A 26017-nucleotide genomic window follows, 5' to 3' on the forward strand; every position below is an offset into this window, starting at 1 on the left:
CACTTTAAATTGTTCATACATTCAGCACCTTTGCAGTGTGACTTTTATAAACACAGCAGAAGACAGGATGCAGGTCAGTTATACTGGTACTTTATTAATTTCAAGCGATTGCCACTTCCCATCATCCTTCCACCCAAGTCACAACATTACACATACTGGAGAAGGTTGCTCTACCTCCAGCAGTGTCAGACTGGTCTGCCTTCTGCATACAGGTCAATACACACACAAAGGTTCTTCAGAGGTTTAATGCCACTTACCCTATGTATGGAGATAAAGTATTATTAAAAAGGTTTTAAAGGAATCATTACTTTTATTAAAAACTCTTAAGCAGCAAGGCAACAAACACAAGTTCTAACTGCAGAGGTCTGATATCCTGTGTTTTCTGAATGCTTGGCAAACTAAACATGTTAAACATGAAGCACCTTGTCCCCATGAAGGAGAAAGAAACAGAAATTAACACAGTAGATTTAGCCAAACTTTATACATACAGGGCCTTGCTCAGGTGAAGATACAAATTACATCTTCATGTACTGGAGGAAAAGTTAAATTATCCTCCCTCTTAGATCAGCTGAGAAACAGTTCAACACAAACCGCCTGTTTCTTGCACAGCTCTTCTATTTGCACCAAGCTGCAACCACTGGAACTATTTAGCTGATTGCAGAGGGATGAGCAGCTATTCTCTCCTCACAGACCACAGGCTACTGGGACAGACACTGCCTAAAACTGGAGAGGTTATTTAACAGTGGCAAAAAGTCCTCAATTCCGGAGGCCTCTGAAGCCAGAACTAAAGGTTTTTTTATTGTTGCCAACAAGAACTATCAGCTGAAGCTGATACTGGACAGAGGATTGAAACCCATTGGTTTTGAACAACCCCTCAGTTACTCCTCTGGATCAATAATAGTTTAGCAGAATTAAAATAAGTTTTGAACCTGCTGAAGTTAAAGAAAAAAGGTGCATTGTCTGTTTAGGTATTTGCTAGTTAACACACAGGTATTTTAACCAAATACAATGGCAGATTTTTTCTTAAAATTTCACAAGTTTTGTACTGATCATTATTCTAGCATTTAAAAAGAACTTCATTTAAAAGGTAATGCTCAGTTACCTACATTTAATCACAAGAAAAATAAAAGTATCTTCAACCACAAATGAAATGAACACATCTATGTAACAAATTCTAAACCAGAAAGTATGCTTCAGGAATTATCAGTATTGCAGCAGTGTTAATCAATTCTAAATTGGAATGCTGAAAACCAAAAGATTAAGACAGAACTACATGAAGAGTATTTTTGTATCTTTTATAGGACAGAAACCTTTGTTCATGTCTTCTGGTAGCCATCATCTTCTTTTGAGCTGCACCTACAACACAAAGAACAAGTGAACGAGCAACTTTATGCTTCTCCAGGATAGCTCAAAATAGTTCTGTAGGCATTAAGGGGCATCTTTTCTACTGCATTGTTTCTGTATCACCAACTCATTTCACTGTTTTATATCCCTATTTTAAGAATAAAGTACAAAGCAACAGAGAGACTAAGATATTACTACATCTTTGTAAAACTGCCCTCAGAAGTGCTGCCTATCTTGTAAAAGTGCAAGCTACTTTTTGCATTTAACTAGCAAGCAACTAGTGTTTCATTAAGCATGAAAGCTAATCTTTTTATCATTTCCTGTATGAACAAATACCTTAATACATGGAATTAAGGAGAGATATTTTTTTTATTAAGAATTTGACAATATAAACTGAGAAGAGACAGGCTGAAGGCTCCAAACAGGCATAAAAGAACACCCATCTCCTGGTTGTTTTCGTAAGTTAGTTCATTACATCTCCTCGGTGGGGTATTCCCCACCAGCAGAATGACTGCTTTGTGTCATTTTTCCACTCTTGAATGCACTAAGAGCGCATGACTGTTGCCATTATGTACCTAGACGGATACAAAAACCCTTCTTAATTCAAAGTACGTGAAACCGATGGGGTTTTCACAACTTGTCCAAATATATTAATAAAAATTAAAAGATGAACTTGACATTGCCAAAGAGAACACTAAAACAGAAGTATGGACCAGGGTTTAAACCACAACAACCTGCAAAGTCTGATTCTGTTTTCCTCACCCTGCATAACCAACTCAAATGTTTCAAGACCTTCTAACTTGTTGCTAAATGTTTATCTACACATGCTGTCAGAAATAACCTTGTTAGGAAGGTGAAGTTGGTGTCTCAGCAAATCAGACCCATGGAGTAGGCGTTGAGTGGCCTGTGACTCGCTTTCCTTTTTCTCTTTCAGCACCATCAAAAGGAAAAGTGAGAAAAACAGCACAAACATTAGTTAAAGCCTGAATTTAATCCCATGTCCTACAGGAATAATTTCATTACAATGAAAGCAGACAGACATTATCTGAAGGGGCTTTTACTTTGTTTTTCTTTAAGCAGTGATAATTATAGATCTAATTTACATAGGCTATAGCTCCCCCAAAGATCATAATATTTAATAATCCCTTTAATTAAATCATTAATAGGAAATGCAGGGGTGGATCTTACGAATTACCTGATTTACCATCACTGAAGACAGATTCTTTTAAAAATGGCTACAAATGCCTTGTTCACAAAAGACTTTATTATCTAATGATGCATACTGAAAACATACAGAAATCTGCATGGTCCACTTTACATGCAGCAGAACAATCTTCACTTTACAGTAAGTAAGTGTCAACTGTTTTATGCAAGAGACAACACTTTAAAGTCACATTTCTTAAAGAAAAGCTTCATTTACAAAAGAAATAAAAGGTAAAGAAGCAATTACCGCTTTTAAAAAGCAGCTGCTTTGTTCAAGAGTGGAAGGTTTATGCCTGCATTGAAAGACAACATGATCACAAATAATGAAAACAATGAACAAATGAAACACTTTTAGCATAAAGCAGTACACTTTCAAAATGACATACAAATAGTTAAAAATTTCCTTATGTTGCCTATCTAACCTTTAGATATAAGGTCTTTTGAATGAGATCCCAACAATTGTAATTACTAAATGAAAACTCTCCTGTGTCTGTTCTATGTCATAGTGAACTGTATTTAACAAAATGTATACAAAGTTTATAGCAAGTTGATTAAAAAAATTAAAGTAATAAGAAACAGTACACTGAAGGCGCTCTATCCATCAGGTGCGCACTCTCCAAGTCTTACATGTGATGAACAGAACAGAAGTTGTAACTATGCCACGGTTACAATGCCAGAAAAGAAAACACGGTCATTTATCAAACATGCAGGGAATTCTGCCACAATGCTATTGTCTCTCATTTGTCAGTTGTTCCAGTAAAATAACAGCTTAAACACCAGTGATGTTGATGGGTTAGCTTACCTTCAGTGTACTGAAAGTTGTACACAACCTGCTTTAAAAGAGGAGACCATCCCTGCGGGCAGGCTCAAGAAGGAACAGACCCCCTTCGGCACTGACTACACCAAGGGCATGCTGCTGTGGCCTGCACACACACACCTAGGAAAATGTGAATATAAACAGCATTTATGCTGGCCATTTTTTAAAGACAAAAATGAAGCCAAGTCTGCTAAAAACAAATCAACCACCCAGTATTACTGCTCTTTTTTTTTTCTTTCTTTTTTTTTATAACAGATGCTTTTTTCTTTTTATAATATATACGAACTGCAACCATATACATTAGCATTGTACTTCTGTGCAGTCTTGGCAATTAAAACAGTTCTACAGTGAAAATTTTCACATAAGACACAAAACAGAATTACTCTAACATTTCTAAAAGAAATATCAGCCTTGATGTTAATTCAAATGTATCATTGCTTCCTCAACTTTGCAGGGGAAATATTTATGTTTATATACATTAATAACTGCTGTGAAATTTCTTCAGTCTTTGTATCTTAATTACTCAAACCCTTTGAACTTCTTCATCTGGTTTAGATTTTTTCCTGGATGAAGGCGTGTTGCAGAGCCTGGTTGATGCTTATCCGTTTGGCTGGGTCTAACATTAGAATCTGGTCCAACAAGTCCTTTAGCTGGTGTACTTTTTTACGCTGGTCTTCAGGGAGTCGTTGGCACCCAATCAAGTCTGCTAAAAGGTCCTTGGTTGGATTAATGGTGCTCATAACAGTAACTTTCTCCTACAAATGCAAAAATGACAACCTTGTAGAAGAGAAGGCATAAAACCTCCTATCCCTTTTACAGAGGTTTAGCAGTAGCTTTTCTGCAGGGTTATCTCATATCTGATCACCAATGCCCTTCATCATCATACAGGTTTGTAAATCCTCATGCAGACAAAGGAAAAGAGCAGAAGCAATGCTGTCAGGGGTAGGCCAGACTGTATCTTTTGGCAACAGCAGGTGCACATATGAAATTTATGTCCCAGTTAATGAAGAATGTAATCTTTAGCAGGGCCTGTTGTGATAGGATGAGGGGTAATGGTTTTAAACTGAAAGAGGGGAGATTAAGGCTGGACGTGACAAAAGAAATTTTTTACAGTGAGGGTGGTAAAACACTGGCCCAGGTTGCTCAGAGAAGGGGGAGTTGACCACCCCTAGAGACTAGAGACATTCAAGGCCAGGCTAGGTGGGGCTCTGAGCAACCTGTTCTAGTTGAAGGTGTCCCTGCTTATTGCGGGGGGTTTGGACTAGATGACCTTTGAATGTCCCTTCCAACTCAAACTATTCTATGATGAAAATTCCACTTGGAAAGTTCCCATATCTGACCACTAAATTCAGTGATTCTTGACAAATATACTACATTACAATAAACCAGAAAGTAACAGTGACCTCCAACAACTTAAGCATATTATACCTAAGTTGGACAAGCTTCTCTAAAATGAAGGCACAATTTCTTTTATTAGTAATTTAAGGACAGACTACATGAAGATATCCTGTATACCTACCAAGGTTAAACCTAAGATTTTTCTTAAACGCATTCCTAAATTGTAGGAAAAATCCTCTGTTGCCAGTTCCTAACTATGTAACCTGTCCACACTGCTGCAAATGGACATTCAAATGGTTTTAAAAAATCATATTTTTAATTAAGATGTCAAGATATATTTTGAAAAACTGTAATAGTAGGAAAGCTTGGCAAAATAGGCTGTAGATATAGTAACGACTTACCCTTTCTGTCACTTTATCTACTTCTATATACATAAAGTTGAGATTTTGATCAAAGTGCTGATCTTTGAACACACCTTTTCGAATCATCTAGAAAATAAGGGAGAGGCAAGTTTCAGGCTAATTCTCTGTGTCACAAATTTCACAATTAACATTAATTTCTAAAAACTTACTGCAACATGAATACTTTACTACTAATGAAAACTATATCAAAAAGACAGTAAGAAATGTCTAGATAGAATAAAAAAAATACAGTTAAAACCATCTGAAAGGACACTGTATCTTCCATTGACTTACGTATTCTTTTCAGGTCACTGCTTAGGTTTCTGTTTTCACTTTATATTTAGTCTATGAAAAAGAAGCTGTATACTTTCACTTCATAAGATTTCAAATCAATATAAATTATACTGTCAGAGAGATGTCTGATATTTACTTGCTGTTAGGAGATACATAGGATAAGAAAGAGAATTGAGAGAGTAAAAAAAAAAAAAGAGAGTATATTCTACTGGTCACTACAGCAGTTTCAAACAGTAAAAACATATACTTATTTTTCTTACCTTATTTGGCATCTTTCCTTTGAGATCCATGGCTAGTTTCAACATATGGTTATTGGTTTTGCCAGGAAAGAGTATTTTTCCTGTATAAAGTTCATATAATGTGCAGCCTACAGACCACATATCTATACCATAGTCATAGATTTTTCCTATAACTGAAAGAGAGCAACTTCAGTTAACTCCATAAAGCTAGCCTTAAATTACATCACAAAAGCAGACAGATGAAAAAAATCTGATTTGTCACTAAGTTGGTGCTCTTCCTCTTAGGAATAAAGTTACTACAGAAGAAGGATGCAAACCTTTTACAGGATCCTTATTTCAGAAACGGAGGTTTTTATCTAATGCCCAAACTAATCAGCATGAATTAAGTTAGTAGTAAGTGAGAACTCACAACAATACCTCTAAATTAAAACATAACTATAGTAAACCAGAATGACTTTTCCCTGTCCTCACTGAGCTGATCACCAACATACAAAGAGTCACACAAGCATGCTCTCAAAGTCTGAATTTTTTACTGCCACCATATTTCCAGAGTGATGTTTTGCTAAGACCAAACAGAGAGTAAATTCAAGCCGAATTCTCATCTGCTGGGACTGGTACATCCTGCTACTGCATAGTAAATACTGCTTATGATACACGTAGCCAATCCAAAATGAAACTTACTGATTTCTGGAGCTCGATAAAATCTACTAACTAGATACGGTGTGATGTCATTATCTGCAACATGCGAAGCTGATCCAAAGTCACAAAGCTTTAATATTGTTTTAGACTCATTCACCTGAAAGTTAAACATAAATATCCATTAGCGCTATTTGCAGTCAGAATTGCTGACAGCACAGTGAAAGTGGCAATACATTTAAGTTGGAGATAAGCATTCAGTCTTTAAACTGGAGGTTTTTCACATATTTCAATCCTTCCTCTCTGTATTCTAAGGAAACTGTTAAAACTGTCTTAAACTGAAAGTGACAGATTGTGTCTTCAGAGTCTACAAAGCATAAGGAGGTCAGTTTCACATAGACTCTGCCCTTATCAAAATATCCTCGGTGGACCCAGATTTCATTCCAGATACTAAAATTCTATCAGTTTAGACTTCCAGCTCTGGTTTCCAGGTACCACTCCTAAAACAGCATAATATTCACACACCTCATGCCTATATAGTAAGTTTTAGTGCTGTGATGGCTAGAAGAGAACACTCTGAGTAAAATAAAAATCTGAGATTGTCACAGGAATGACCACCAAGAAAAACAAAGGAAAAATGTTTGATTCCTCTGATGTAGCTCTCACGGCCTGCTAACCAGAACGTTTAATGCAAACGGAAGAGGAAAAAAGCAGTAAGGATTTTTCCCTATTATCTCATTCACATAAACAAAATCTCCATCCATATGAACCTCCTTCCATTTTGCAGAAAGCAAGAACATTCTTCAACTATTAATTGGAAAAGGTCCCAAGATTTCTCCTAAGAAAGGATACTGTCTTAGTTCAGAAGATCTGCTTTCTACAAGATACAAGTAGATGCAGGTTTGTCTGAGAAGCATTATACTAAATCGCAGATTTTCTTTAGATGCTGTATTATATTTCTTACTATTTATACCACAACAGCATTTTATGTCAATGGTAAACCCTTAATGTTTTCAGTTACAGTAGATTTTGACTTCACCTAAACTAACGGAATATTGTTAATTTCAAATACTTCATTTCACACTACAGACTGTGCAAAATAAGTTTCAATTATTCATTACTTACCAAAATATTATCTGGCTTAATATCTGCATGTAGGATATTGCATCGTTTAAGAAGTTTTAAAGCCAGGAACAACTGCTGGCTGTAGGAACGCACAGCTTTAATATGGAGCCCAACATCTTTCCCGTACTTCTTCAACACCTCTCGTAAATTCATACTATCAAAAGAAAGAATGGGAGAGAGAAAGAACAGAGAAAAGCTTAAAAAAAGAAAACTAGTTGCCTCCTAAAACTGCAAGATAAACTTGAACAAACCAGTTAGCTGTAGCTGTTTTTAGAGAAAAGCAGCATTCAACATACATACCACTCTGTTAGCTACAGTAACAAAACAAAAATGCTCAACCAGATCTATCCTATACTGTATAATTACTTACTAGACTAAGCTTACTTATTTCAGAACACATTTAGAATCAAGATCAATTTGACAGGACATGAACCGTAAAGCCTCTGTCCTTGTTTTCTTCAGAAATAAGTAACGAAGTAAGATACAAGTTGAGGAGGTGATTTTTTGGCAAGTTCAACAGCAGATAAAAAGATAACAATTCCAGGACAAAACTAAGTTCCCTGCATTCTTGAATCTTGGCAACAGAACAAATATCAAAACAATAGCCCAAACCAGAAAGGCAGTGATCACTCAAAAGTACTTTACTTTTTACAGAGAAACCCAACATTTGACATTTTACCTGAGTGGCTCAAATACCAGACAGAGATGCTGTTTGTGGTAGAAATGTCTGAACAACCGTAGACAATGAAACTTGTCATCAGGATCTGCATCATTGAGCTTCTTCAAAAATTCCAGTTCTTTTAAGCCAGTTTTTTGCCTGTAAAAAGAAGAAATGGTTGTAAAACAAAATCAGTGAAATCTTAATGCCTTTTTTTAAAATCTAGACATTCACTGCATGGTTGTAACTATCCAGAAATGACAAAGTGTCCTGTCATTACTTAATGTATCACGGCTTAAAACGAAACATCACAACAGCGGTTTGCTGTCAGTGTCCACACACTGTGAAAGTTTATTTAATTCTTGTTCTTCAGTGTGCCTTTGTAAACACCTCATCCTTTCCGCCTCCCTCCCGGCTGCATATAGAGCTATAATTAGATTTCCTCCTGTAATGTGACACTTCAGTTTCAAAGAGCACTCAGGAAGTTCACTTAAAAAAAAAAAAAAAAAACAAAACAACAAAAAACACCACAAAAAAAAACAACCCAGAAAGTATTTAAACATATCTGCTATTAAAATTTTCTAAGCTAAAGTATGTATCTAGACTGACTGATAACTGCCTTCTTACGTTGGTAACATACCAAACTGAAATAGTTATCAACCCCCCTTGAAAAAAAACCCACCACACACAAAACTTTCCTAGACACCTGTTCATATAAGTCAAAATAACCCAGTTACACCCACAGCAAGACATCTTTTAGAACTTCCAAGGTAAAATGCATGGAGAAGATTTTCATTTGTCTTTAATGCAAGAGGACATATTATGTGACTGTAGAAATACTGCAGCAGGTACCAAAAATGAGTATTACAGACAAGTCCTCACACAACACAGTTTCATAGATCATACTTGTTCACTCATGTTCACTCGTTCTGAAAGACCGAAATTTTTTTTTGTATTTCAACAGGGAGACTCCCACCCTCTTTCTATATCCTACATACATGGAAACATGGAAGTTGCAGATGATCAATTAGGAACCTACTCATAACCTGCCAACTCAATTTGGTCCATCCAAACAAAGTTTTCATAGAATCATGGAAAGGTTTGGGTTGGAAGGGACCCTAAAGATAATCCAGTTCCAACCCCCTGCCATGGGTAGGAACACCTCACCCTAGACCAGGCTGCTCAAAGCTCCATCCAACCTGGCCTTGAACACTGCCAGGGATGGGGCAGTCACAACTTCTCTGGGCAACCTGTGCCAGTGTCTCACCACCCTGATAATAAAGAATTTCTTCCTAATGTCTATGCTAAATATACCCTCTTTCAGTTTAAAACCATTCCCCCTTGACCCTGTAAAAAGTCCCTCTCCATTTTTACATTTTAGAGTCTGTAACTCCCATCTCAAAAATTTTAGGGCTGGGCAGGCCTCATAATTAACTGTAACTCTGTTTCTTGCTACCACTCTTCCCTGCAGTTTTGCAAATGAGGAAGTGCCCGATGAAAATCAAGTACCCTTCTTCCTGTGACAGCTGTAAAGCGTGGATACATAGCCCTCAGGCGCTTCCCATTATCTGGCTCATATTAGCAGAAAAGGCAGGAATCACAGCTGTAATCTGTTACTTCACTTGAAACAAAGGGAGATTCAAATCACCATGAAAAACTCGCAACTGTTACATATGCTTTATTATCAAGCAAAAACATTACTTACATAAGTTCGTTGTTCCTGATGATTTTAACTGCTACTTCTTGGTTTGCTCTTGCCATGTCCCTTGCTCGCACTACGTTACTGAAGACTCCCTGACCAGTGTAACCATAGACATTGTAACGTTTATCTAGAACTTCACCTATATTAACACCTGAAGGAAAAAACCAAGCAATTTCAAGTTATGAGTGACACACATAATGGATCTTTGTATGAAAAGTAAACCACGCTGTATAAAATTCAAGGAAACAGGATATATCAGTTTCACAGCATATAATGTTTTTATCACCTAGCTTTGTGGAAATCATGGGGAACAAACTGTGATTCTGTATGCCTGGGGTTTTTCAGTAACTGAGGTTAGAACTTGCATGCTCATTTTATCTATCACATTACTCACTTAATGAGGTACACTGACATGAGAATAACAGTTCAGCAGTGTTACAGGAGGATCTTTTCCATTCAGCACCCTTGCTCTACCTGTCCTTGCAAATCAACAAATACAACTTACGGTAATAGCCCTCTGCATCAGTCCAGTTATCCCTGAGATTTGGGTTTTCTTTGAAGTCTTTTCCAAACCCAGCAGCCCTTAGACGAGCACTCTGAAGAAAGAAAAAAAACAAACACAGCTTTGCTTCCATGCTCTTTGTCCATGATGTGTACTTCCCAAAAGTCCTACTGAAACACTGCTCCTTTCCAAAGTACAAACACACTTAACTTGTACGAGAGAGAAACTACTGAACACAAAAATGCTTTAGATACTGGTATGTAAATTTTGTATTCAAAGACTGATTCAAGGAAAGAGGATGAGATCAACAAACAGAACTATCATCAAACAGAAATGGGTAGTTTCAATTAATACCCATAAGGAATTTATACAACTCATGTTAGATGCACAATTTGGACCATCTGAATAAGATTTTACTTACAGTATGCTCAGAGTACAAAAGCTTTGCAATTTGTCAGGAAAACAATTGCTTAAGCTTTGACCTTCTGTTTATTCAATGCCACTTTACATATTTGGTGCTATTTACTTGCGATCATAAAACTAGTATAATTGCTGCTGATATCTCTTAACAGATCTGGCCATCACAAACTCAAATCTACGAGTAGTAAAGTGTATCTTCAATTGCACATCAGTTTTTTGAAAGGGGGAACTGCTCACAAGCCATATTAAATCCTACTTGTAACATTCAAGTTTTAAAAAATGCGCCAACAGACACTTTCCTTCAAGTGTTTCTATTTTTCCAGGTTAAAGGTGTTTTGAATTTTTAAATTTTATTATTATTACCACTATTACTAGAGTAAGACTATGGCAGCTTTCTGTCACCAATGCTTCTGTTGTAACTAATAGATTACATCTATCATAACCAAAATTAACTAGAGAATTTCCAAATTAAGATGAAAGTTGTCTTGTCTTATACCTCAGCGTTATGCATCAGCAACAATGTGGTATATTTACAGAGAATGGCAAGGAAAGTCTCAAAAATTAGTCACTGGGCTACCAATATTTGCAGAACACTTAAATATATTTAGGGAAAAGCTGCAAGAATTGTGTAAAACTAAAACTAGGAATTATATCTCTTTATCCAAAACAAACCATCCAACAAAAAAAAACAACCCACAACCAACCAACACCTCACACTCCCCAAACAAACCACCACATCACTCCACCACAGCATCATCAGCAAATTAAAATATCTTACACAGACGCTTTTTAGTTAACCATACATGAAGCTCTGAAAAAAGCTCATAATTAGAACAGTGCAGCATGGTAACATCAACATAAAGCTTAATGTAATAGGTTTGTTACCGTGCACTGTTATAAGTCCTGTTCAAACAGCAAGTGAATTCCCCAATTGCTAACTCTGGTAAAACTAATTTCAGCAGGTTTTCTTTCAGTGAAATACTAATCAAGAACTACTGTGTCTGCCTTGGCTGATCAAAAGATTGAGAGCATGCTATCCCGTCAGTTACACATGCTTTTACAAATCAAAGTTCCCACAAACCTCAAGTGACAGTATTCTCTAATAAAAAACAAGCAAAACAGTAAATCATGTATTTCAACTCCAAGAATTACCTACATCAAAGTATGCAGCGAACATATCATCTGATTCTGTGAACATGTCAGGAGCTAGCAGTTTCTTCTGAGCTGAACCTTAAAATGAAATTTAGGTTACTCAATGTGAAAAAAAAAACAAAGGCAAACTAGTAACCCAATCACCAGTGTAACTCATGATGTACTATATATAAGATAACCTAAGATCAGTATGTTGGCAAACAGGTTGCTCTACTGTTTCTAGCAAATACTGGTTTACATTGTAGAAGTACAAAACTCAGACCGCTTCAGTTCTTCAAAGCACTCAAAAATTTATACCTCCTTGAAAAATTAAATATAATAGCTTCCAAATAATTCACAGAGCAGAAAGAAGTACATACTTGCTTGATTCCCTACAGATAATGACTACGCATAAATGTATAAAAAGAATTTAAAAATGACCATGTATATACATAAAAAAATTACAGATGCATTTTCAATATCTAAGTTTAGGCTTTTCTGCTAACTAGAAACCAAAGTTGTAAAGCCCAGAATTTGTTTCTTTGGAAAATGTTTTCTTCAACCCTGTGAAAAGGACCTCATGTGCAGCTTTTAGCCAAAGACAGTCTTAACTATTATCCTTAGGGGAAACACTTTTAATGTGGGCAAAATTATCCCTTTCTCACCTTTTAATCATCTTTAAAGTCCCAAAGATATTTTACTTGGTTGACAAGACAAAAGCAAAGAAGTATAAATTAAGAAAATGTTAGTGAAGGCAAGGAAACTTCAAACTCTTCTGTAATACACATTATGGTAGCATCCCTTCATGACCATAGTAAATCAGACATTCCCTTTAAGGCATAAACCGATGCAGAAAAATAAATGGTTAAGCTCAGTTGCTTCAGGTCTCATGATGCATATATGCAAACACTTTCATATAGAATAATTACACTGGAATCTTCTGACAGCATCAAAACCTCTCATCCACCATGTTGACACCACTGTTTCAAGGTACAGACCTGTCATCTACCACTATGGGGAGACAAGTTATGTCTCTGTTCCAAGACACAAGCCCTTTCAGCAACTTCCTCAAATTTTCTTTTTAGTTCCAGTTATTCACTGGGCTACAATGAGTTGTAACTACTTCCTCAGCAACTTACTATCCTGGCCCTGTATGAGGTCAGTATACAAATGAAAAATGGCTCTTAAAAAAAGGATGACCTACTGCTTCCATCTGTTGTTATAGCCACCTACAACCCAGAACCCCACCAATATATGAAAATTCCCAGATTTGAGTGTAAATGATCTGTTAAAAAAAAAAAAACAAAAAAAAACACAAAAAACCCAAAAAAACAAAAACAAAAAAAAAAGCAACCAAACACAACTCTTCTTTCATATTTGGAAAATACCTGTGTAGTTAAGTTATATTTTCATACACTTTAGTAGACAAAATCAGAAAGGAGTACACACCTTGACAAAAGGAAAAAGATGTTGCCTATTACACACAAGAGACTAAACCTAAACTTGTGGTTGGCAAATAAAGGAAAAGTGTATAGACTATTCCTTCCACCTACATTGCAGAAGAACAATCTGAAAACATATTGCTCAAGGGAACAGCAGGACAAGCTACAGAGGAGTGCACCAGTGCCAAAGAAGGGCAGCTTTATTACTTCAAGGAGAAATGCCTGCTAGAAGATAGCATATTTAGACCCAAGGATATATCTAGCACATGATATGAAATACAAGTTAACTGTCCAACAATTTCCTGGAGGGTCTGGGCAGGTTTCATAGCCCTTGTTAAACAGTGTGCTGTAGCAATTAAAAGAACTAGCTCAAGTACAACCACACACCAACTAGACACACCTTTGACTACTTGGAAGACTGTCAACATTACAAGGTATGCTGGAAGATGCTCCACGTTCCTTTTGCTGCAGCAGGTACAAGGCAGGTTTTACATCACAATTTATTCCATTTCAATATTGCTGTATAAGAGATTATGCGCAGGGAGGAAGAGGATGAAACAGCCATTTGTTCAGCAAGAAGTTATGCTGCCAAAATGGCCCTACTTGCAATGACTCTCAAAAGTCTTAATCATTCTAAATGACTACAGACCCACCCATATTCTGACACAGTGGCTCTGACAAAAGACAACAGCTACAAAGGGGCATGGTTTTCAACCCACTCCAAAATAAAAACTAGGACTGTATTAAGCTTCTACAAAAACAACATGCAAAAGTGGAAAGAAAAATGTGGAAGTTAAAAAGGAAGCTAACAATGAAGAGAAAAATCGTTATTTGCTTTTCCAAATGTATGGTATGAATTATGTTGAGAATTACTAGAAATATATCATCCATTCATATAATCTTCAATGAGAAAGGTTTACTTTAATGTTTAGTACCATAACATTTGTGGAAACACTCTCAAATTCTGACCAAAAAAAGTCAAACCTACTTCCAAGTCTGCAAGTATGTAAGAAAACCAAGCAAAATGTCTGATCTTTCAAAACTGTAGTAAGGTTTTGACTCTTACCATTGTTCTGTTCAACTGTCATGAGGTTGTGCTTGGCCTTTACTGATGCCTCAAATGTGTCCACGTTTTCCCGTTCATACTCCTTGACATCAGCAGCTACTCTTTCTAGGATGTCATCAGGTGAATTTGAGCGACTACGTGTACTGCTCTGTGGACTGCTTGGTTCAGATGGTACAGATATATTACTGTCTTCTGTCTGGCCTTTGTATTTCTATAAAGAAATTTAATTATTAATCTCACCATCACACCTTACCATGACTTAAACATGTTTAAACTCAACCTTCCAAGGGCTTGTGCTAAAACTTTCATAATCACCTAAAGGCAACAGATTATTTGCAGAATGCAATATAGCTTTTGAAAACTCATTCTGCACAATGCAGCAGAGCCCAAAATCATGTGTGCCTGCAGCAATTTTTATTGGAGATTAACTATTTAGTTGTGTGCAACAAAATGTTAGTAGCCAGAGACTCATTACTAAAGCATTCCGGCACATAAGTATTAAAACAAAGTCCTTAAGGAAAAAGTAATGATTTTGTATTTTACATCCTAGAAACTTACCTATTTCTATTAGTATTATGGTACAGAAAAGTAGTTTTTAGATTCAAGTTTTTTATTTGAATTGGAAATCCTGTTTATTCATTCGTTTTTGTTGAAAGATTTCAGAAGCATTAGAAAATGTTGAAGATGGCACATTAGAAATTATTTCTTTAACTTACATAGTATGGCATTATACAAATATGTAAGTTCAAAATCCCCAGAAGTTAAAAATCAGAATGAACAAACGTTGCTACCACTCAGCTATCAAGGTGAAACCATTCAGTAATACAAGCAGAGGTTTTCCATTTAGGGAATAAAACTCTGGAAATTTGGTTCCTGCATGAACCAACAACAGGTATAAAAAGCCTTTAAAAATATTTTATGGCTTTGCTCAGTCACAATTCTGAAGGATTTTACAACGGGCTCTGCATAAAAGCTAAATCAAATACAGTTCTGCTTAGACTGTCAGATAACGTTTAAACTGTGGCACAACAACGATTTACAGAAGTTGTTTCAGTCTTAAAAGCAATGCTGTTGCAATAGAAGTGTCAGGTTTACCAGAGACTAATATTCACAATGAATTCATTGAAAAAAATAAAAGTACTACCATAATGTAGTAATAGGCTAAGGGCCTTCTTTTAACACAACGTTTTATGCTAAAAACATAAGATTAGTTTCTGTAACCCACATGATAATATAAACCATGTACCTGAACAATTGCTTGCCGCTGTAATCTTCTTTGTCTTATCTCTGCCTCTTCATCCTCTTCTTCCAAATCGAAGTCTTCAAGACTACAAATACATAATCAGTTTTTATATATCATCATAAACATAGTATTATCTATGGAGTTTTACCAAATGCATAGAAAGCACACAACGTATTTAACAATAGCTGTTCAACTGACTCAGAAAGCAAAGGTGCATTAAATCCCAGTGTGTATATTTATATCTCCTTGCAGAGAAAATTTATCTTTTGGTATCTCATTAGGACTTGGTGTGTTTCATTTTTAACTGCAAACAATTACCAGTGACTGCTTTTAAAGAGAAAAACAACAACAAAAAAAAACCCAAAACAAACCTTTCTCATTTTCATTCCAGCATCATTCTTCCTTAATAATCTGGTTAAGAATGCACTCCTGTGCAATTGGATTAAGTAGATATTCATTAAATACAAAAATAAATTGCAGATAGCAGTTCATCCTTTCAGCTATTACACTTTTTCCTCAAGCAATGAGCTTGAGAAAACAGACCAAGTACTTTCACAAGATACTGATCAAGGTGAATTTAGAAACCTGACAAGGTATCATCCCCTCAGGTCTGCCCACTAGCCAACAGGTCTTGATATTTCTTGCATACTCCAAAGTTTTTCAGATCATCCCAACAGCAATCTGACAAGACCACAAACAAACACTGTAAAACATTATGGTTTTACATGACAACTCAAAAACTACATTATGAAGACAAAATGTCAGTTCGTTCTCCTTATCAATGGATCTCTATTTTTAGATAACCAGTGAAAGTTAGAAATTCATCCTTACTTTTCATCTGATGAAGACTCCTGTTCAGCTTTCATACCCTCAGAAAGACTACCTTTGAATTTGTCTTCTTTCGCTTTGCTTCTGCTCCTACGCCTATGGCCACCACGTGACCTGGACCTCCTTCGAAGGCGAGATCTACTTCTTCGGCCTCTGTCCCTGGTTAACAGTGAGAGGAGTTTGGGGTTTGCTTAGTTTTGGTTTTGTCTTTTTTTTTTTTCCCAAGAAAAGGAAGAAAATCTATTCATAAAACATAAAGGTACATAAGGACTCCAAATAATAAAGCTAATTAACTGATGGAGGACAATCTGAATTCAACTATGCTAGCATACATAAACATGGATAAAAAAAGAACTGTCTTTTAATAAAAAACACAGCAATATTTATTCATTCAGTATTTTAGTATTAGTACTGTATTTTACAAATGACATTAAAAAAAATGCAGTGTGCCTTTACCTCCTGCGAGGAGACCTACTCCGTCTTCTTGGAGATCGGCTACGTCGAAGGGGTGAACGAGACCTTCTTCTAATGGGAGACCGAGATCTTCTTCTGGATGGGGACCATCTACTGGGTGGGCTAACATCTTTTGATCTTTCTCGTCTAGACAAAATATCATCTCTGGTCCGTGTTCTTAAAACAGAGGAAGAGAATGGGAGTCAAAACAGGAGCAAGCTGAAAACAAAAATCACAGTTCCCTCTAAAAGCTCACTTTAAAATCCTGCTGCAGGTGAGGGACCACCAGATGGGCTTCTGAGGGAGGGATGAATGCATACGCTGCAGAGATGGCTGCCCTTCCTAGGTGTCTCTCCCCAGCCTGGGAAACATGTGCCCATACCTAGGTCTTGTTTAGGACAACTTTGGAAACAGAGCTTGCTAATCGCTACCACAAAGCTAAGAGGGGTTTTAAAACAAAGCTTGTGTTTAGGTCTTCCATAAATAGTGACCTATTTTCATCTTTATCAGAAGCAGTATTTAAACAATAAACAAAGCCCCAGAACTAATCCTTGAGAATTTTCCCAGCAACTTCAAAACACACTATCGAAATGCAGGACAAAGCTACTTCACAGCAATGACTCTGATGTCTCCTTCAATCTGTGCACTAGAACTGGACAGCTTCAACATTTCACACAACAGCTGAATACTAAAACTCTCAATGTAAACCAACCCTTGGCAAAAAATAATTCAGGTTTGACACTATTTACTGTTCAAGATTTGTTCATTCTTGTCTATACAGATTCACAATCATTCAAGGAAAAAAAATCCAAAACCCTGATGGGAGAACTACATTAAAAGGCTTCATTGTATTCCGTAACAGCAAGACTTCGAGCAAAAATTGGAAAGGACAGAAGCTAAAAATATTTAACCACCATTCTAATGTGGCTACAACAGAAAATATTTCTGGAGAGTAGCGATGGAAAATGTTTGCACATCATTGTTCACAGAAAATGCTGCTATTCTAGTTCTTTTTATCCCCCTTGTTGCGTTTTTTTGTTTGCTTTTTTGTTGGTTTTTTTTCAATTAGACTGGGACATGTTATTTCATTAATGAACAAAAATCTGTTGGGTCTGAGAGATTCTGTAACTTTGTTTTTGTTTGATTTGTGACTGCTGTATCAGCTTCCATTACCTTAGCTACTTATAATGACCAAGCATACACACTGATGCAAAATACCAAACAGTGGGACAGAAGGCAAATTTATGCACATGAAGAAGTAATGGCAGTTTCTACAAGCAATTTCTGCAGACTCAAGTGCTGGAGCAGGTATCTGATGTAACCAATTTAATTTACGTTATGTGCTTGTGAACGGTATTTGAAAAAAAGTCATAGGATGTACTGACAGTTCCAGGTTTCCTGGCTAACAAAGTGGTGGTACTGCCAAAACCCAACCAAAATAGCTGTGAAAAACACGAATCAATTCAGGGACTAAAGGTATGAGATAAAAAGTAGAAGCAGATTAAGAATTCAAAGTAACATCATATGACGAGTAACTTCACTCAAAGGCCTAAGAAGCTCTTACATGATTAGAACACTACACAAAACAAACATGAAAAATAAAATTACTGGGAATTTTTGGTTAAAACTGTTCATTAAAGCTCCTGCAATTCTCTGGCAGCCTGAATAATTACAGGTAGTTAAAACTCCAACCTAGCTGGAGCTGGTTCAGAAATGTCCCACAAAGGAAGATTATTCCCGTTGATTTGCAAACACTTCCAGCAACAAATATTTCTTAGTATTCCTCCACTCACATGCTGTTCACCATGGTGTTACAGAAATATGAATTTGCTAGCAAAATTCTAGGCACATGCATCCCTTGAAATTGTGTCTAGACAACTAATCCAAACTGTCTGCAACATAAGCTGTCATGAAAAATGAAAGATGCAAAATGCTACAGAAGAAGAGTCAAATATTTTGTCAAAGAAACCCAGTGGTTATGTGCCAATACATTCCGGACTCACCAGAAAGCAGTCAGAGAAACTGCCAGCTTACGGTACTTGCTTAACCTGGTTAGCACCAGTGGGGCCATCCTACAAAGCACCTGCAGTACTGCCAAGCAGCAGTACAGACAAATAAGCTGATAAAATGCCCATCAGAAGATATCCCATACTGAAAACCACAGCAACCCTCAATGATGCAGACAGAAAGGCTTTCACATTTATTAGGTGCTTATTTACTGAGCTAGATTTTTGTGGTTCCAATACATGGTTTTAAATTCATAATTTCTTGTTCTTAATTCTTGGAGTGGGTGAAGCTAAAGCCCATAATAACAAGTTTTAAATTACTCATTATTTAAAAAGAATGCTGAACTCTTGCTTGTTGAGCTTGTTACATTTAATGAATTACTTCCAAAAGTGCATACACTTATATTATTCTCTGCTTGGGAACTTACCATTCAGGCCTTCTCATCTTCAGAGAAGATGATAGTAATTATTGCCTCACGGTTTATGTTAAATTTCAAGGTAACTGCTTTCATAGGCTAAATTTTCTTTTAAAAACATGCTAAGACAAAAAAGAAATACTTGAAAAGTCTTTCTCCTTCAAGTGTATGCAAAATACGGCAATGATATACAACAGAGCAATAATAAAGCAGCACTACTGTACCTCCAGCAAATGAAAAATACGAAATACTTTTAAGGAAAAAAAAACACAAACAAAACCCCCCAAAAAACCTGTGGGAAGGGCATCTTGAAGTAAAAGATTTAATTACACTCACAGAAGCTGACTCTATCACTAGGGTGTTTGGGTTTACTTTTTTTTTTTTTAAGGGGAAAAAGGGGCTAATTACCCACTTCTGCCCAACACTGACATGTAACAGAAGGGACTCTCACCCCCAAAAAATTCCTGAAAGCAACAGAACTATTAACTAACAAATAGAAGACAAGCTACACTCTGAATCTAACCGAGCAACAAAAAGGGGAACCTGAGCTACAGAACTTGCTCCCACTAATGGTGTGAGTGCAAATAACTCAGCACTTTATCAACCAAAGGTGAATTTGCATGTCTGACAGCTGGGGGAAGTATTTTTTAAAAACTGAACACATACGAAGTCAGCTCATAATATAACGCACAATCCGATTACCTTTTTTCACAGCTATTTTCAGAATGAAAGAGATAAACACTGAACTAGTAGATCTTTCATCCTGTAAAGTGTTTTTGAGACTGGTCATGCCACCTTCAAGTTACCTGGGAGAAGACAGACGCCTCCTTTCTGATTCTCTTCTTTTCCTTTCTGCAGATCTACTTCTCACTCTTCTAACTGGAGACCGGGTTCGGGAGGGGGATTTACTCTGTTTAGATCTGCGATCATTAAAGAGAGGGGATCTGCTTCTTCTTGACTTTTCACGCTGCTTGGGAGATAAGCTTCTTCCTTTTGGGCTACGGCCAGGTCGTCTTGGGGACCTGTTTTCTTTCCCTGAAGAAGCATCTTTAGAAGGAGATTTAATTGGCTTTTTTTCTTTGTCGGTCTCTGATCTCCTAGGTTTTCTATCTTTGGACCGTGATCTTCTATCTTTGGATTTGCTTCTTAGATCTGCAGGAGACTTAGATTTTCTGCCACGATCTCTGCTTTTGTTTTCATTTACAACTGGGGACTTCCTGCGATCTCTTGATTTACTTTTATCATCAGCCTTATTTCTATCCTCTGGTGGGGATTTAGACTTTCTGTTTTTCTCCTGGGATCGCCTTTTAAGTGTTGGAGACCTAGACTTCCTTGTCTGATCTTGAGACTTACTTCTCTTATAAGGGCTTTTGGATTTCCTCCTTTCTTTTGACTTGCTTCTAGTTGTCTTGTCTTTGATTCCATCAACTCCTGCCTTGCCTTTCTTTTTGTCAGATCTGTGCCTAGTCCTTTCTTTTGATTCACTCTTACTTCCTTTCTTGGAACTAGTTTTATTGTCCACAGGTTCTAATTTCCCCTTAGTGTTTGACTTAGCTGCAGGTCTTGCCCCATTCCGTGCTTTTTCATTTATCTCCCCCTCTTCTTCAGATCCTGACTCATAACCTTGTAATATTAATCCCATTCCAGACTGGACTTTTCCTTCCATTAACTCATTTTCAAGTTCAGCTTTCAATAATGCTCTTTGTTTCTCCAAGTCTTCCAGAGGAGCCAAAAAATCAATTTTAGTTCTTTTAGCTGGTCCATCTTCTTTGTCAGAGGCATCAGCAACCTCTTTCCATTTATGTTTCTTGTGTTTGTGCCTGTGTTTATGTTTTTTGTCTTTATCTTCTTCTGAAGAATGTTTGTGTTTCTTGTGTTTACTTCGGTGTTTGTGTTTCTTTTTTTTGTGTCGGCTGTGCTTGTTCTGTGGTTGGTCTGCCTCTGATACTTCCCCATTTTCTTCATTTACACTTTTCTCGGATGCATCAGCATCCTCAACCCTGCAAAAAATAAAAAACCACAGATCAGTACTATCAACTCACTGCAGTCCTTAATCCTGTGTTTAAGCTTACAGTCTTTTTTATGATAGAAACTAAGTGGCATTTAATTACCTACCTTTGGGAGAACTGAAAGTGTACAATTAATGTAACTAAACTGTAACAGCAGATACACTTCTTCATGAACAGACAGCTATGACTGCAAAAAAGAAACACTACAGAAGGTAGGTACAGCAAACACACTAACAAACCATGTATGTGTGTGTGAAATCAATGCTTATGCTTTTAGGTTCAATACTATGATACCTGTTAACAGTATAGAACAGTGCTGTATATTTAGGCATGTCAGTTTATCATCTCTTTGCTGCTCCACTCTGATGCCTAACCCAAGCTACACCTTTTAAAAGTGTTTTCAAATGGCAGAACACAAGTTGTGCTCAAAAGATCAACACTTATTTCAAGGGATGATGCTGACCACCTAATGAAACGTTCTTGCAAAACCTCATAGTTGACCAGTTCTCTTAACTGCAATTTCTTTCTCTAAGTGTACATATATACTAAAAAAAATAACAAAACAACCCAAACTCAAGAACTGTTCTTACTGTGCACTTGTATTATTTATGCAATATGAGAAACAGGATAAATTAAAGAAGTCTAAATTCAGAAAAAGCCTTCCGATAGTACAGTGAAGACTATCAGCTTCCCCTCCCCGCCCAAAACCAAAAAAAAATCTATAAGCTTTAGACCTGTAAAATGGCATTGGCCAAAAAGGCTGAAAACAGGTTTATAGCAGGTTATTAAAGTAACAATAACATAAGTGGTTTTTCTAAAATAAACAAATCAGTTTGCTAGTCACAGCAACAAGCGAATTAAGTAGTGGGTGTACTTAAAAACTTTAAAAAATTATCAAATTGAGTCTTGATCTTATGCATTCACGTCTACTATCCTTAGATGCTGAAACTGGCTTACCAGTCATTTTTTTTACACTGTTTAGCAAATAGCTACTGATCTCCTTCAGAATATCAATTAAGTTACTATTTGTGGTAAGACAAGACTTTTGCCTTTTGAAATCTGTGACCAAATATTATAGGTGCCTGAGTTCACTTTTCTACAAACTCACTCCATTTAAACTACAGATTTTAAGTTTACTAACTAACACTTTAATAACTTAAATATAGCCCTTTCAGTATCCAAAGCCTTATTCCTTGAAAAGAAATCCCTAACATGATGGTCAGGAGAGGTGCAGGGATGTACAAAGAAATGTAGAAATATCTTCCAAACTTTACTAGTTTCATACAACAAATGTTTATGAAGAATACAATCAATGATCGAATTCATGTATCACAGGTATTCTAAGCCAGGCCTAAAGAATGGCACTTATAAATGCAATTAATGTCTTCCTAACTAAGGCTAGGATAGTCAAACAGTGCACTATTGCAGATTCTCTCCTGCTAGAGTTAATGCAAATTCCAGTACTAGTAAATAATCCAGACTTCTGCAGCATACACTAAAATTATTTGCTAAAACCATTAACACTTTAATGCTCCAAAACGAGCAACTTCCAAAGGGAACAGGCAGCTTGAGCTATAAATATGCAATATTTACAGACTTAAGTCAGAATGCTGTATACTTTTTTATATCTTTAACGCTACTTCTACTTACTCATAACATTTAGGAAAAACGGTGTTTTTCTTAATTGCTTCCTTCTGACACTCCACACCATTATGACAACAGAATACCAGAAAGAAGAAAAATTGCCTTAAAGTAAGTTTGCTCTATGTTACATTTTGTACAAAATATAGGAAAAATAAAGAACAAGTATTAAATGCACAACTTTTTCAACCTGGATTTGCAATCCAGAGCAAGTATGTCAGTGACATAAGTTTTCTAAAGGGCAGAAAAACAACACAAGGAAACTTTAAGGAAACTATACATCTTTCAAGATTTTTTTTTTTTGTTAGATAAAGGATGCTGTGTAAGTCCCAGAGTATCAAACTGATGGTACTTCAACATTATGAAAACATTACAGAACAACAAAAATCACATCTGTTCAAGCCACTCCTGTTAAGTCTTCCTTATTTTAACAGCAGAAAGCATTACTGAAGGAAGTTTATTGTTGTATGTATTTTAATGCTATGTAATAATCCTGCCTTGTATTCTGTAAAAGCAAGTTGGCAGTGGAGACGCCAGACGAGGTGCACCACCACAGCCACTACAGACAGCTGCCATCTTTTTTTTGCATTTGTACCTCAACTATAAAATTGCTATTAACTTCATTAACACACATGAAATAGCCCATCGTCACATGCATGAATGGATTTGAGTAATTCCATCAGAACATGGATAAATTTTTGTTTCATTTCAGTGCTTCACAGGCATAATGACATGAAGGAGAATCCTTTTAAAGATTTCAGAGGGTGATGAGGTCATTAACATGTTTAGGTGCTAAGGGCTTTAAACAGAGGAATTACGGCATAAACTGTCCCACTTTATTTTTTAATTTAAATAGAATGATAGGAAGTTCAGGAAGATTGTCAAAGAGATTTCACCCATCTTTTCCTACATCCAGACATCATCAGTTAGTACTTTCTTACTCTCAGTTACATTTCCCTATGTAACACTAAACTTTGTTCGTCGCGTGCTCACGTGTTTTATATGGTTCGCATGCACTTGTACTGCTTTTCCTCACCTGTTTTTCACACCCACGATTAAGAAATAAAAAAGAAACCTCAAATAGCAACTTTTCAAAGCAGAAAAAAACACAGCAGGTTATATGGCTGAAATATTTGTATAGCGAAGAGAAGCAATAAAGCACTAGGTTGTCAACTCCGGGCAAAAGTTTCAGAGGAGAAAGTGTTAGTGAGCTTGTGAATGCCGACAAACCTAAATCTCCGGGCTGCCAGGCAAACGCAGCCCCGGAGCCCCGGTACGAAGGGGAGGCGGCTACTCGATTTTCGCTTCCCAACGGCAGCCGGGAGTTGCCAGTCATTTCGAGGGCTGGAAGGAGGGGCCGGCGGCAACAAATCGGTTTTTGCTTCCACCACCACAGGCACTGTTCATAACGCGAGAGCGCCCGGGACCCGGGGGAGGTGGGCTCACCGAGGGGCGGGCAGCGGCTCAGCGGCGGGCGGAAGGGCAACCCCGGCCGCAGCACCCGCTGTCCCGAATTCCCGTCCCGCTCCTTCAGCGGGAGGCCTCGTTCACATAACGAGCGGTGGGGCGAAGGGGAACTCCGGGGAGCGGCAGCCCAGCTTCGCCTCTGGGATGCCCGAACCCTGCGCGCCGCCGGGCACCCGCCGGCCCGCGGCCTCGCATCCACGCGGAGGGAGGGCTCGCCCGCCCCGCTTTCCCAGGGAGAGGAGGGGCGGGAGGGGCGGGAGGAGCGGGGACCGAAGCGAGTACCGCCGCAGCCCCTCACCTCTCCCCCCCACCCCTCGCTGAGGCGGGAAGGCGCACGCGGGGCGGAGGACACGCGCCAGCAGGTCCTGGCTCCGCTTCCCCTCCCCCATGCCCCCAGCGGGCCAGCTTGTGCGCGCCCGGCGCGCGGCCTCTGGAGCGCTTCCCGGTCCTCCCTCCAACACACCCCAGGCCCCAGCCGGCGGAAGGCGGCTCCTGCGTCCCGGGCCTGCCGGGCCGCCCGCCGCGGGGAGAGCGGCCCCCAGAGCAGCCCCTCTTCCCCAGAGCAGTCACTGCCCCCATCTCCCTCCTCCTGCCTTCACCACCTCCACCTGGGCCGCTCCTCGTCCTCCTCCCCACACTCCCCTCGCCTGCACTTCTCCCTCCGCCTCCCTAACGCGCCATTGCAAGGAGACTCCCAACCGATCTCTTACTCGGGCGGTCGCTGCTCGGGCTCCGCCGCGGCGGCCATTTTGAACTTCCAAACTCCTTCGCTGCCGCTGGGAAGACGCGGGGCCGTGGCGCAAGCGCACAGAGGCGCCGCGGTGGGTGGGGGCGTGCGGACTGAAGTGGTGGTACAGCCGGCCGCCGGAAGTGAACTGAGCGCTCTGCGTAGCGAGCGGGCCGGAAGCTCCGCCCCCAGGGCGGTGCTCTGCGCGCGGCGGGAGCAGCCTGGAGGTGATGGCGGAGGTGAGGAGGCGAGATAGTTGTGGCCGGTGTTTGGCTGCGACACCCGCGTTTGTGATGGCGTTTCCTCAGGGAGCTTCGCTGGGAGAGGGGTGCTGCTCAGGTTCGGAGAGGGTCTGGCGATGGAAGGGGCCGCAGCCCAGGGCGGGCTCTCCAGAGGCAGCTGGCGCGCCTTGTGAGGAGGTTGTTCCGCTTGATCTGTTTTCGTAGATTCCTGACTGTACCGGGCTGCACGGGAAGGGCCGGCGGGGTGCTGGGCGGTACCTGGGGTGTGCTGTGGCGTGGTGGATGAGTTGGAGGCCTCCGGGTGTCAGCGGCGCAGGTCTCTCACCAGTGTGTTCTGCTTTGAGGTTAACACAGCCCGCCTGTTGACAGCAAGTGTTATAAACTAAACATGCAAATGCCGTGGTACTGTTAACCTGTAGTTCATTTTTAAATTCGACAGATGACTTGGGTAATCATTTGTGGCATCATTTTGTTGATGATCAAACCCCTCACTTCTTTCAGGTAGTCTTAAAATCTGCACATATTGCTTGGACTGGAATCTGAATCTAGATTTTATAGAGACCTAGAGTTCTTAATAATTTATGAAGTGGATTTTAACTGCTTTGTTTATTGTTATTTGTAGATTTATCTACCACTAACTATGGAGTATAATTTAAATATGAATATT

At 38.5% G+C, this 26017-nt stretch overlaps 1 protein-coding gene across 4 annotated transcripts; it reads right to left on the reverse strand.

Annotated features, from left to right (window-relative positions):
• Nucleotides 1–74: 74 nt before the first annotated feature.
• On the reverse strand, nt 75–25258 carry PRPF4B (pre-mRNA processing factor 4B). 4 transcript variants are annotated; one of them, XM_061346585.1, is made up of 19 exons: nt 25092–25258; nt 20071–21264; nt 16846–17019; nt 16393–16548; nt 15565–15646; nt 14319–14529; nt 11836–11909; nt 10263–10353; nt 9761–9908; nt 8077–8214; nt 7398–7551; nt 6318–6432; nt 5658–5809; nt 5104–5190; nt 3350–4119; nt 2795–2840; nt 2186–2271; nt 1311–1356; nt 75–258 (listed from the first exon to the last, which is right to left on the reverse strand). In XM_061346585.1, exons 1-15 carry the CDS (start codon nt 25127–25129, stop codon nt 3916–3918), a joined length of 3018 nt encoding a protein of 1005 aa, XP_061202569.1. In that variant the 5' UTR covers nt 25130–25258; the 3' UTR covers nt 75–258; nt 1311–1356; nt 2186–2271; nt 2795–2840; nt 3350–3915. The 4 variants fall into 4 exon arrangements, with proteins under 4 accessions (XP_061202569.1, XP_061202571.1, XP_061202570.1 ...); XM_061346587.1 differs by having other exon boundaries at nt 2186–3484; nt 3842–4119; XM_061346586.1 differs by having other exon boundaries at nt 2795–4119.
• Between the last annotated feature and the right edge of the window lie 759 nt (nt 25259–26017).

Source organism: Neopsephotus bourkii, unplaced genomic scaffold (assembly GCF_033783945.1).
Source record: "Neopsephotus bourkii isolate Nb327-2 ecotype Australia unplaced genomic scaffold, CSIRO-AGI_Nbou_v1 NB_272, whole genome shotgun sequence".
NCBI lineage: Eukaryota > Metazoa > Chordata > Aves > Psittaciformes > Psittacidae > Neopsephotus > Neopsephotus bourkii.

What these genes read in the sequence shown, in the direction of transcription:
- PRPF4B (XM_061346587.1), bottom strand. Translation starts at nt 25,129, where the DNA reads ATGGCCGCCGCGGCGGAGCCCGAGCAGCGACCGCCCGA. An exon ending in AGCGGCAAGCAATTGTTCAG is followed by an intron (nt 14,530 to 15,564) that starts GTACATGGTTTA and finishes ATTTCTTTATAG; the next exon opens with AAATACAAAGGCCAGACAGA. An exon ending in TGATGCAGAGGGCTATTACC is followed by an intron (nt 9,909 to 10,262) that starts GTAAGTTGTATT and finishes TTTTTCCTTCAG; the next exon opens with GTGTTAATATAGGTGAAGTT.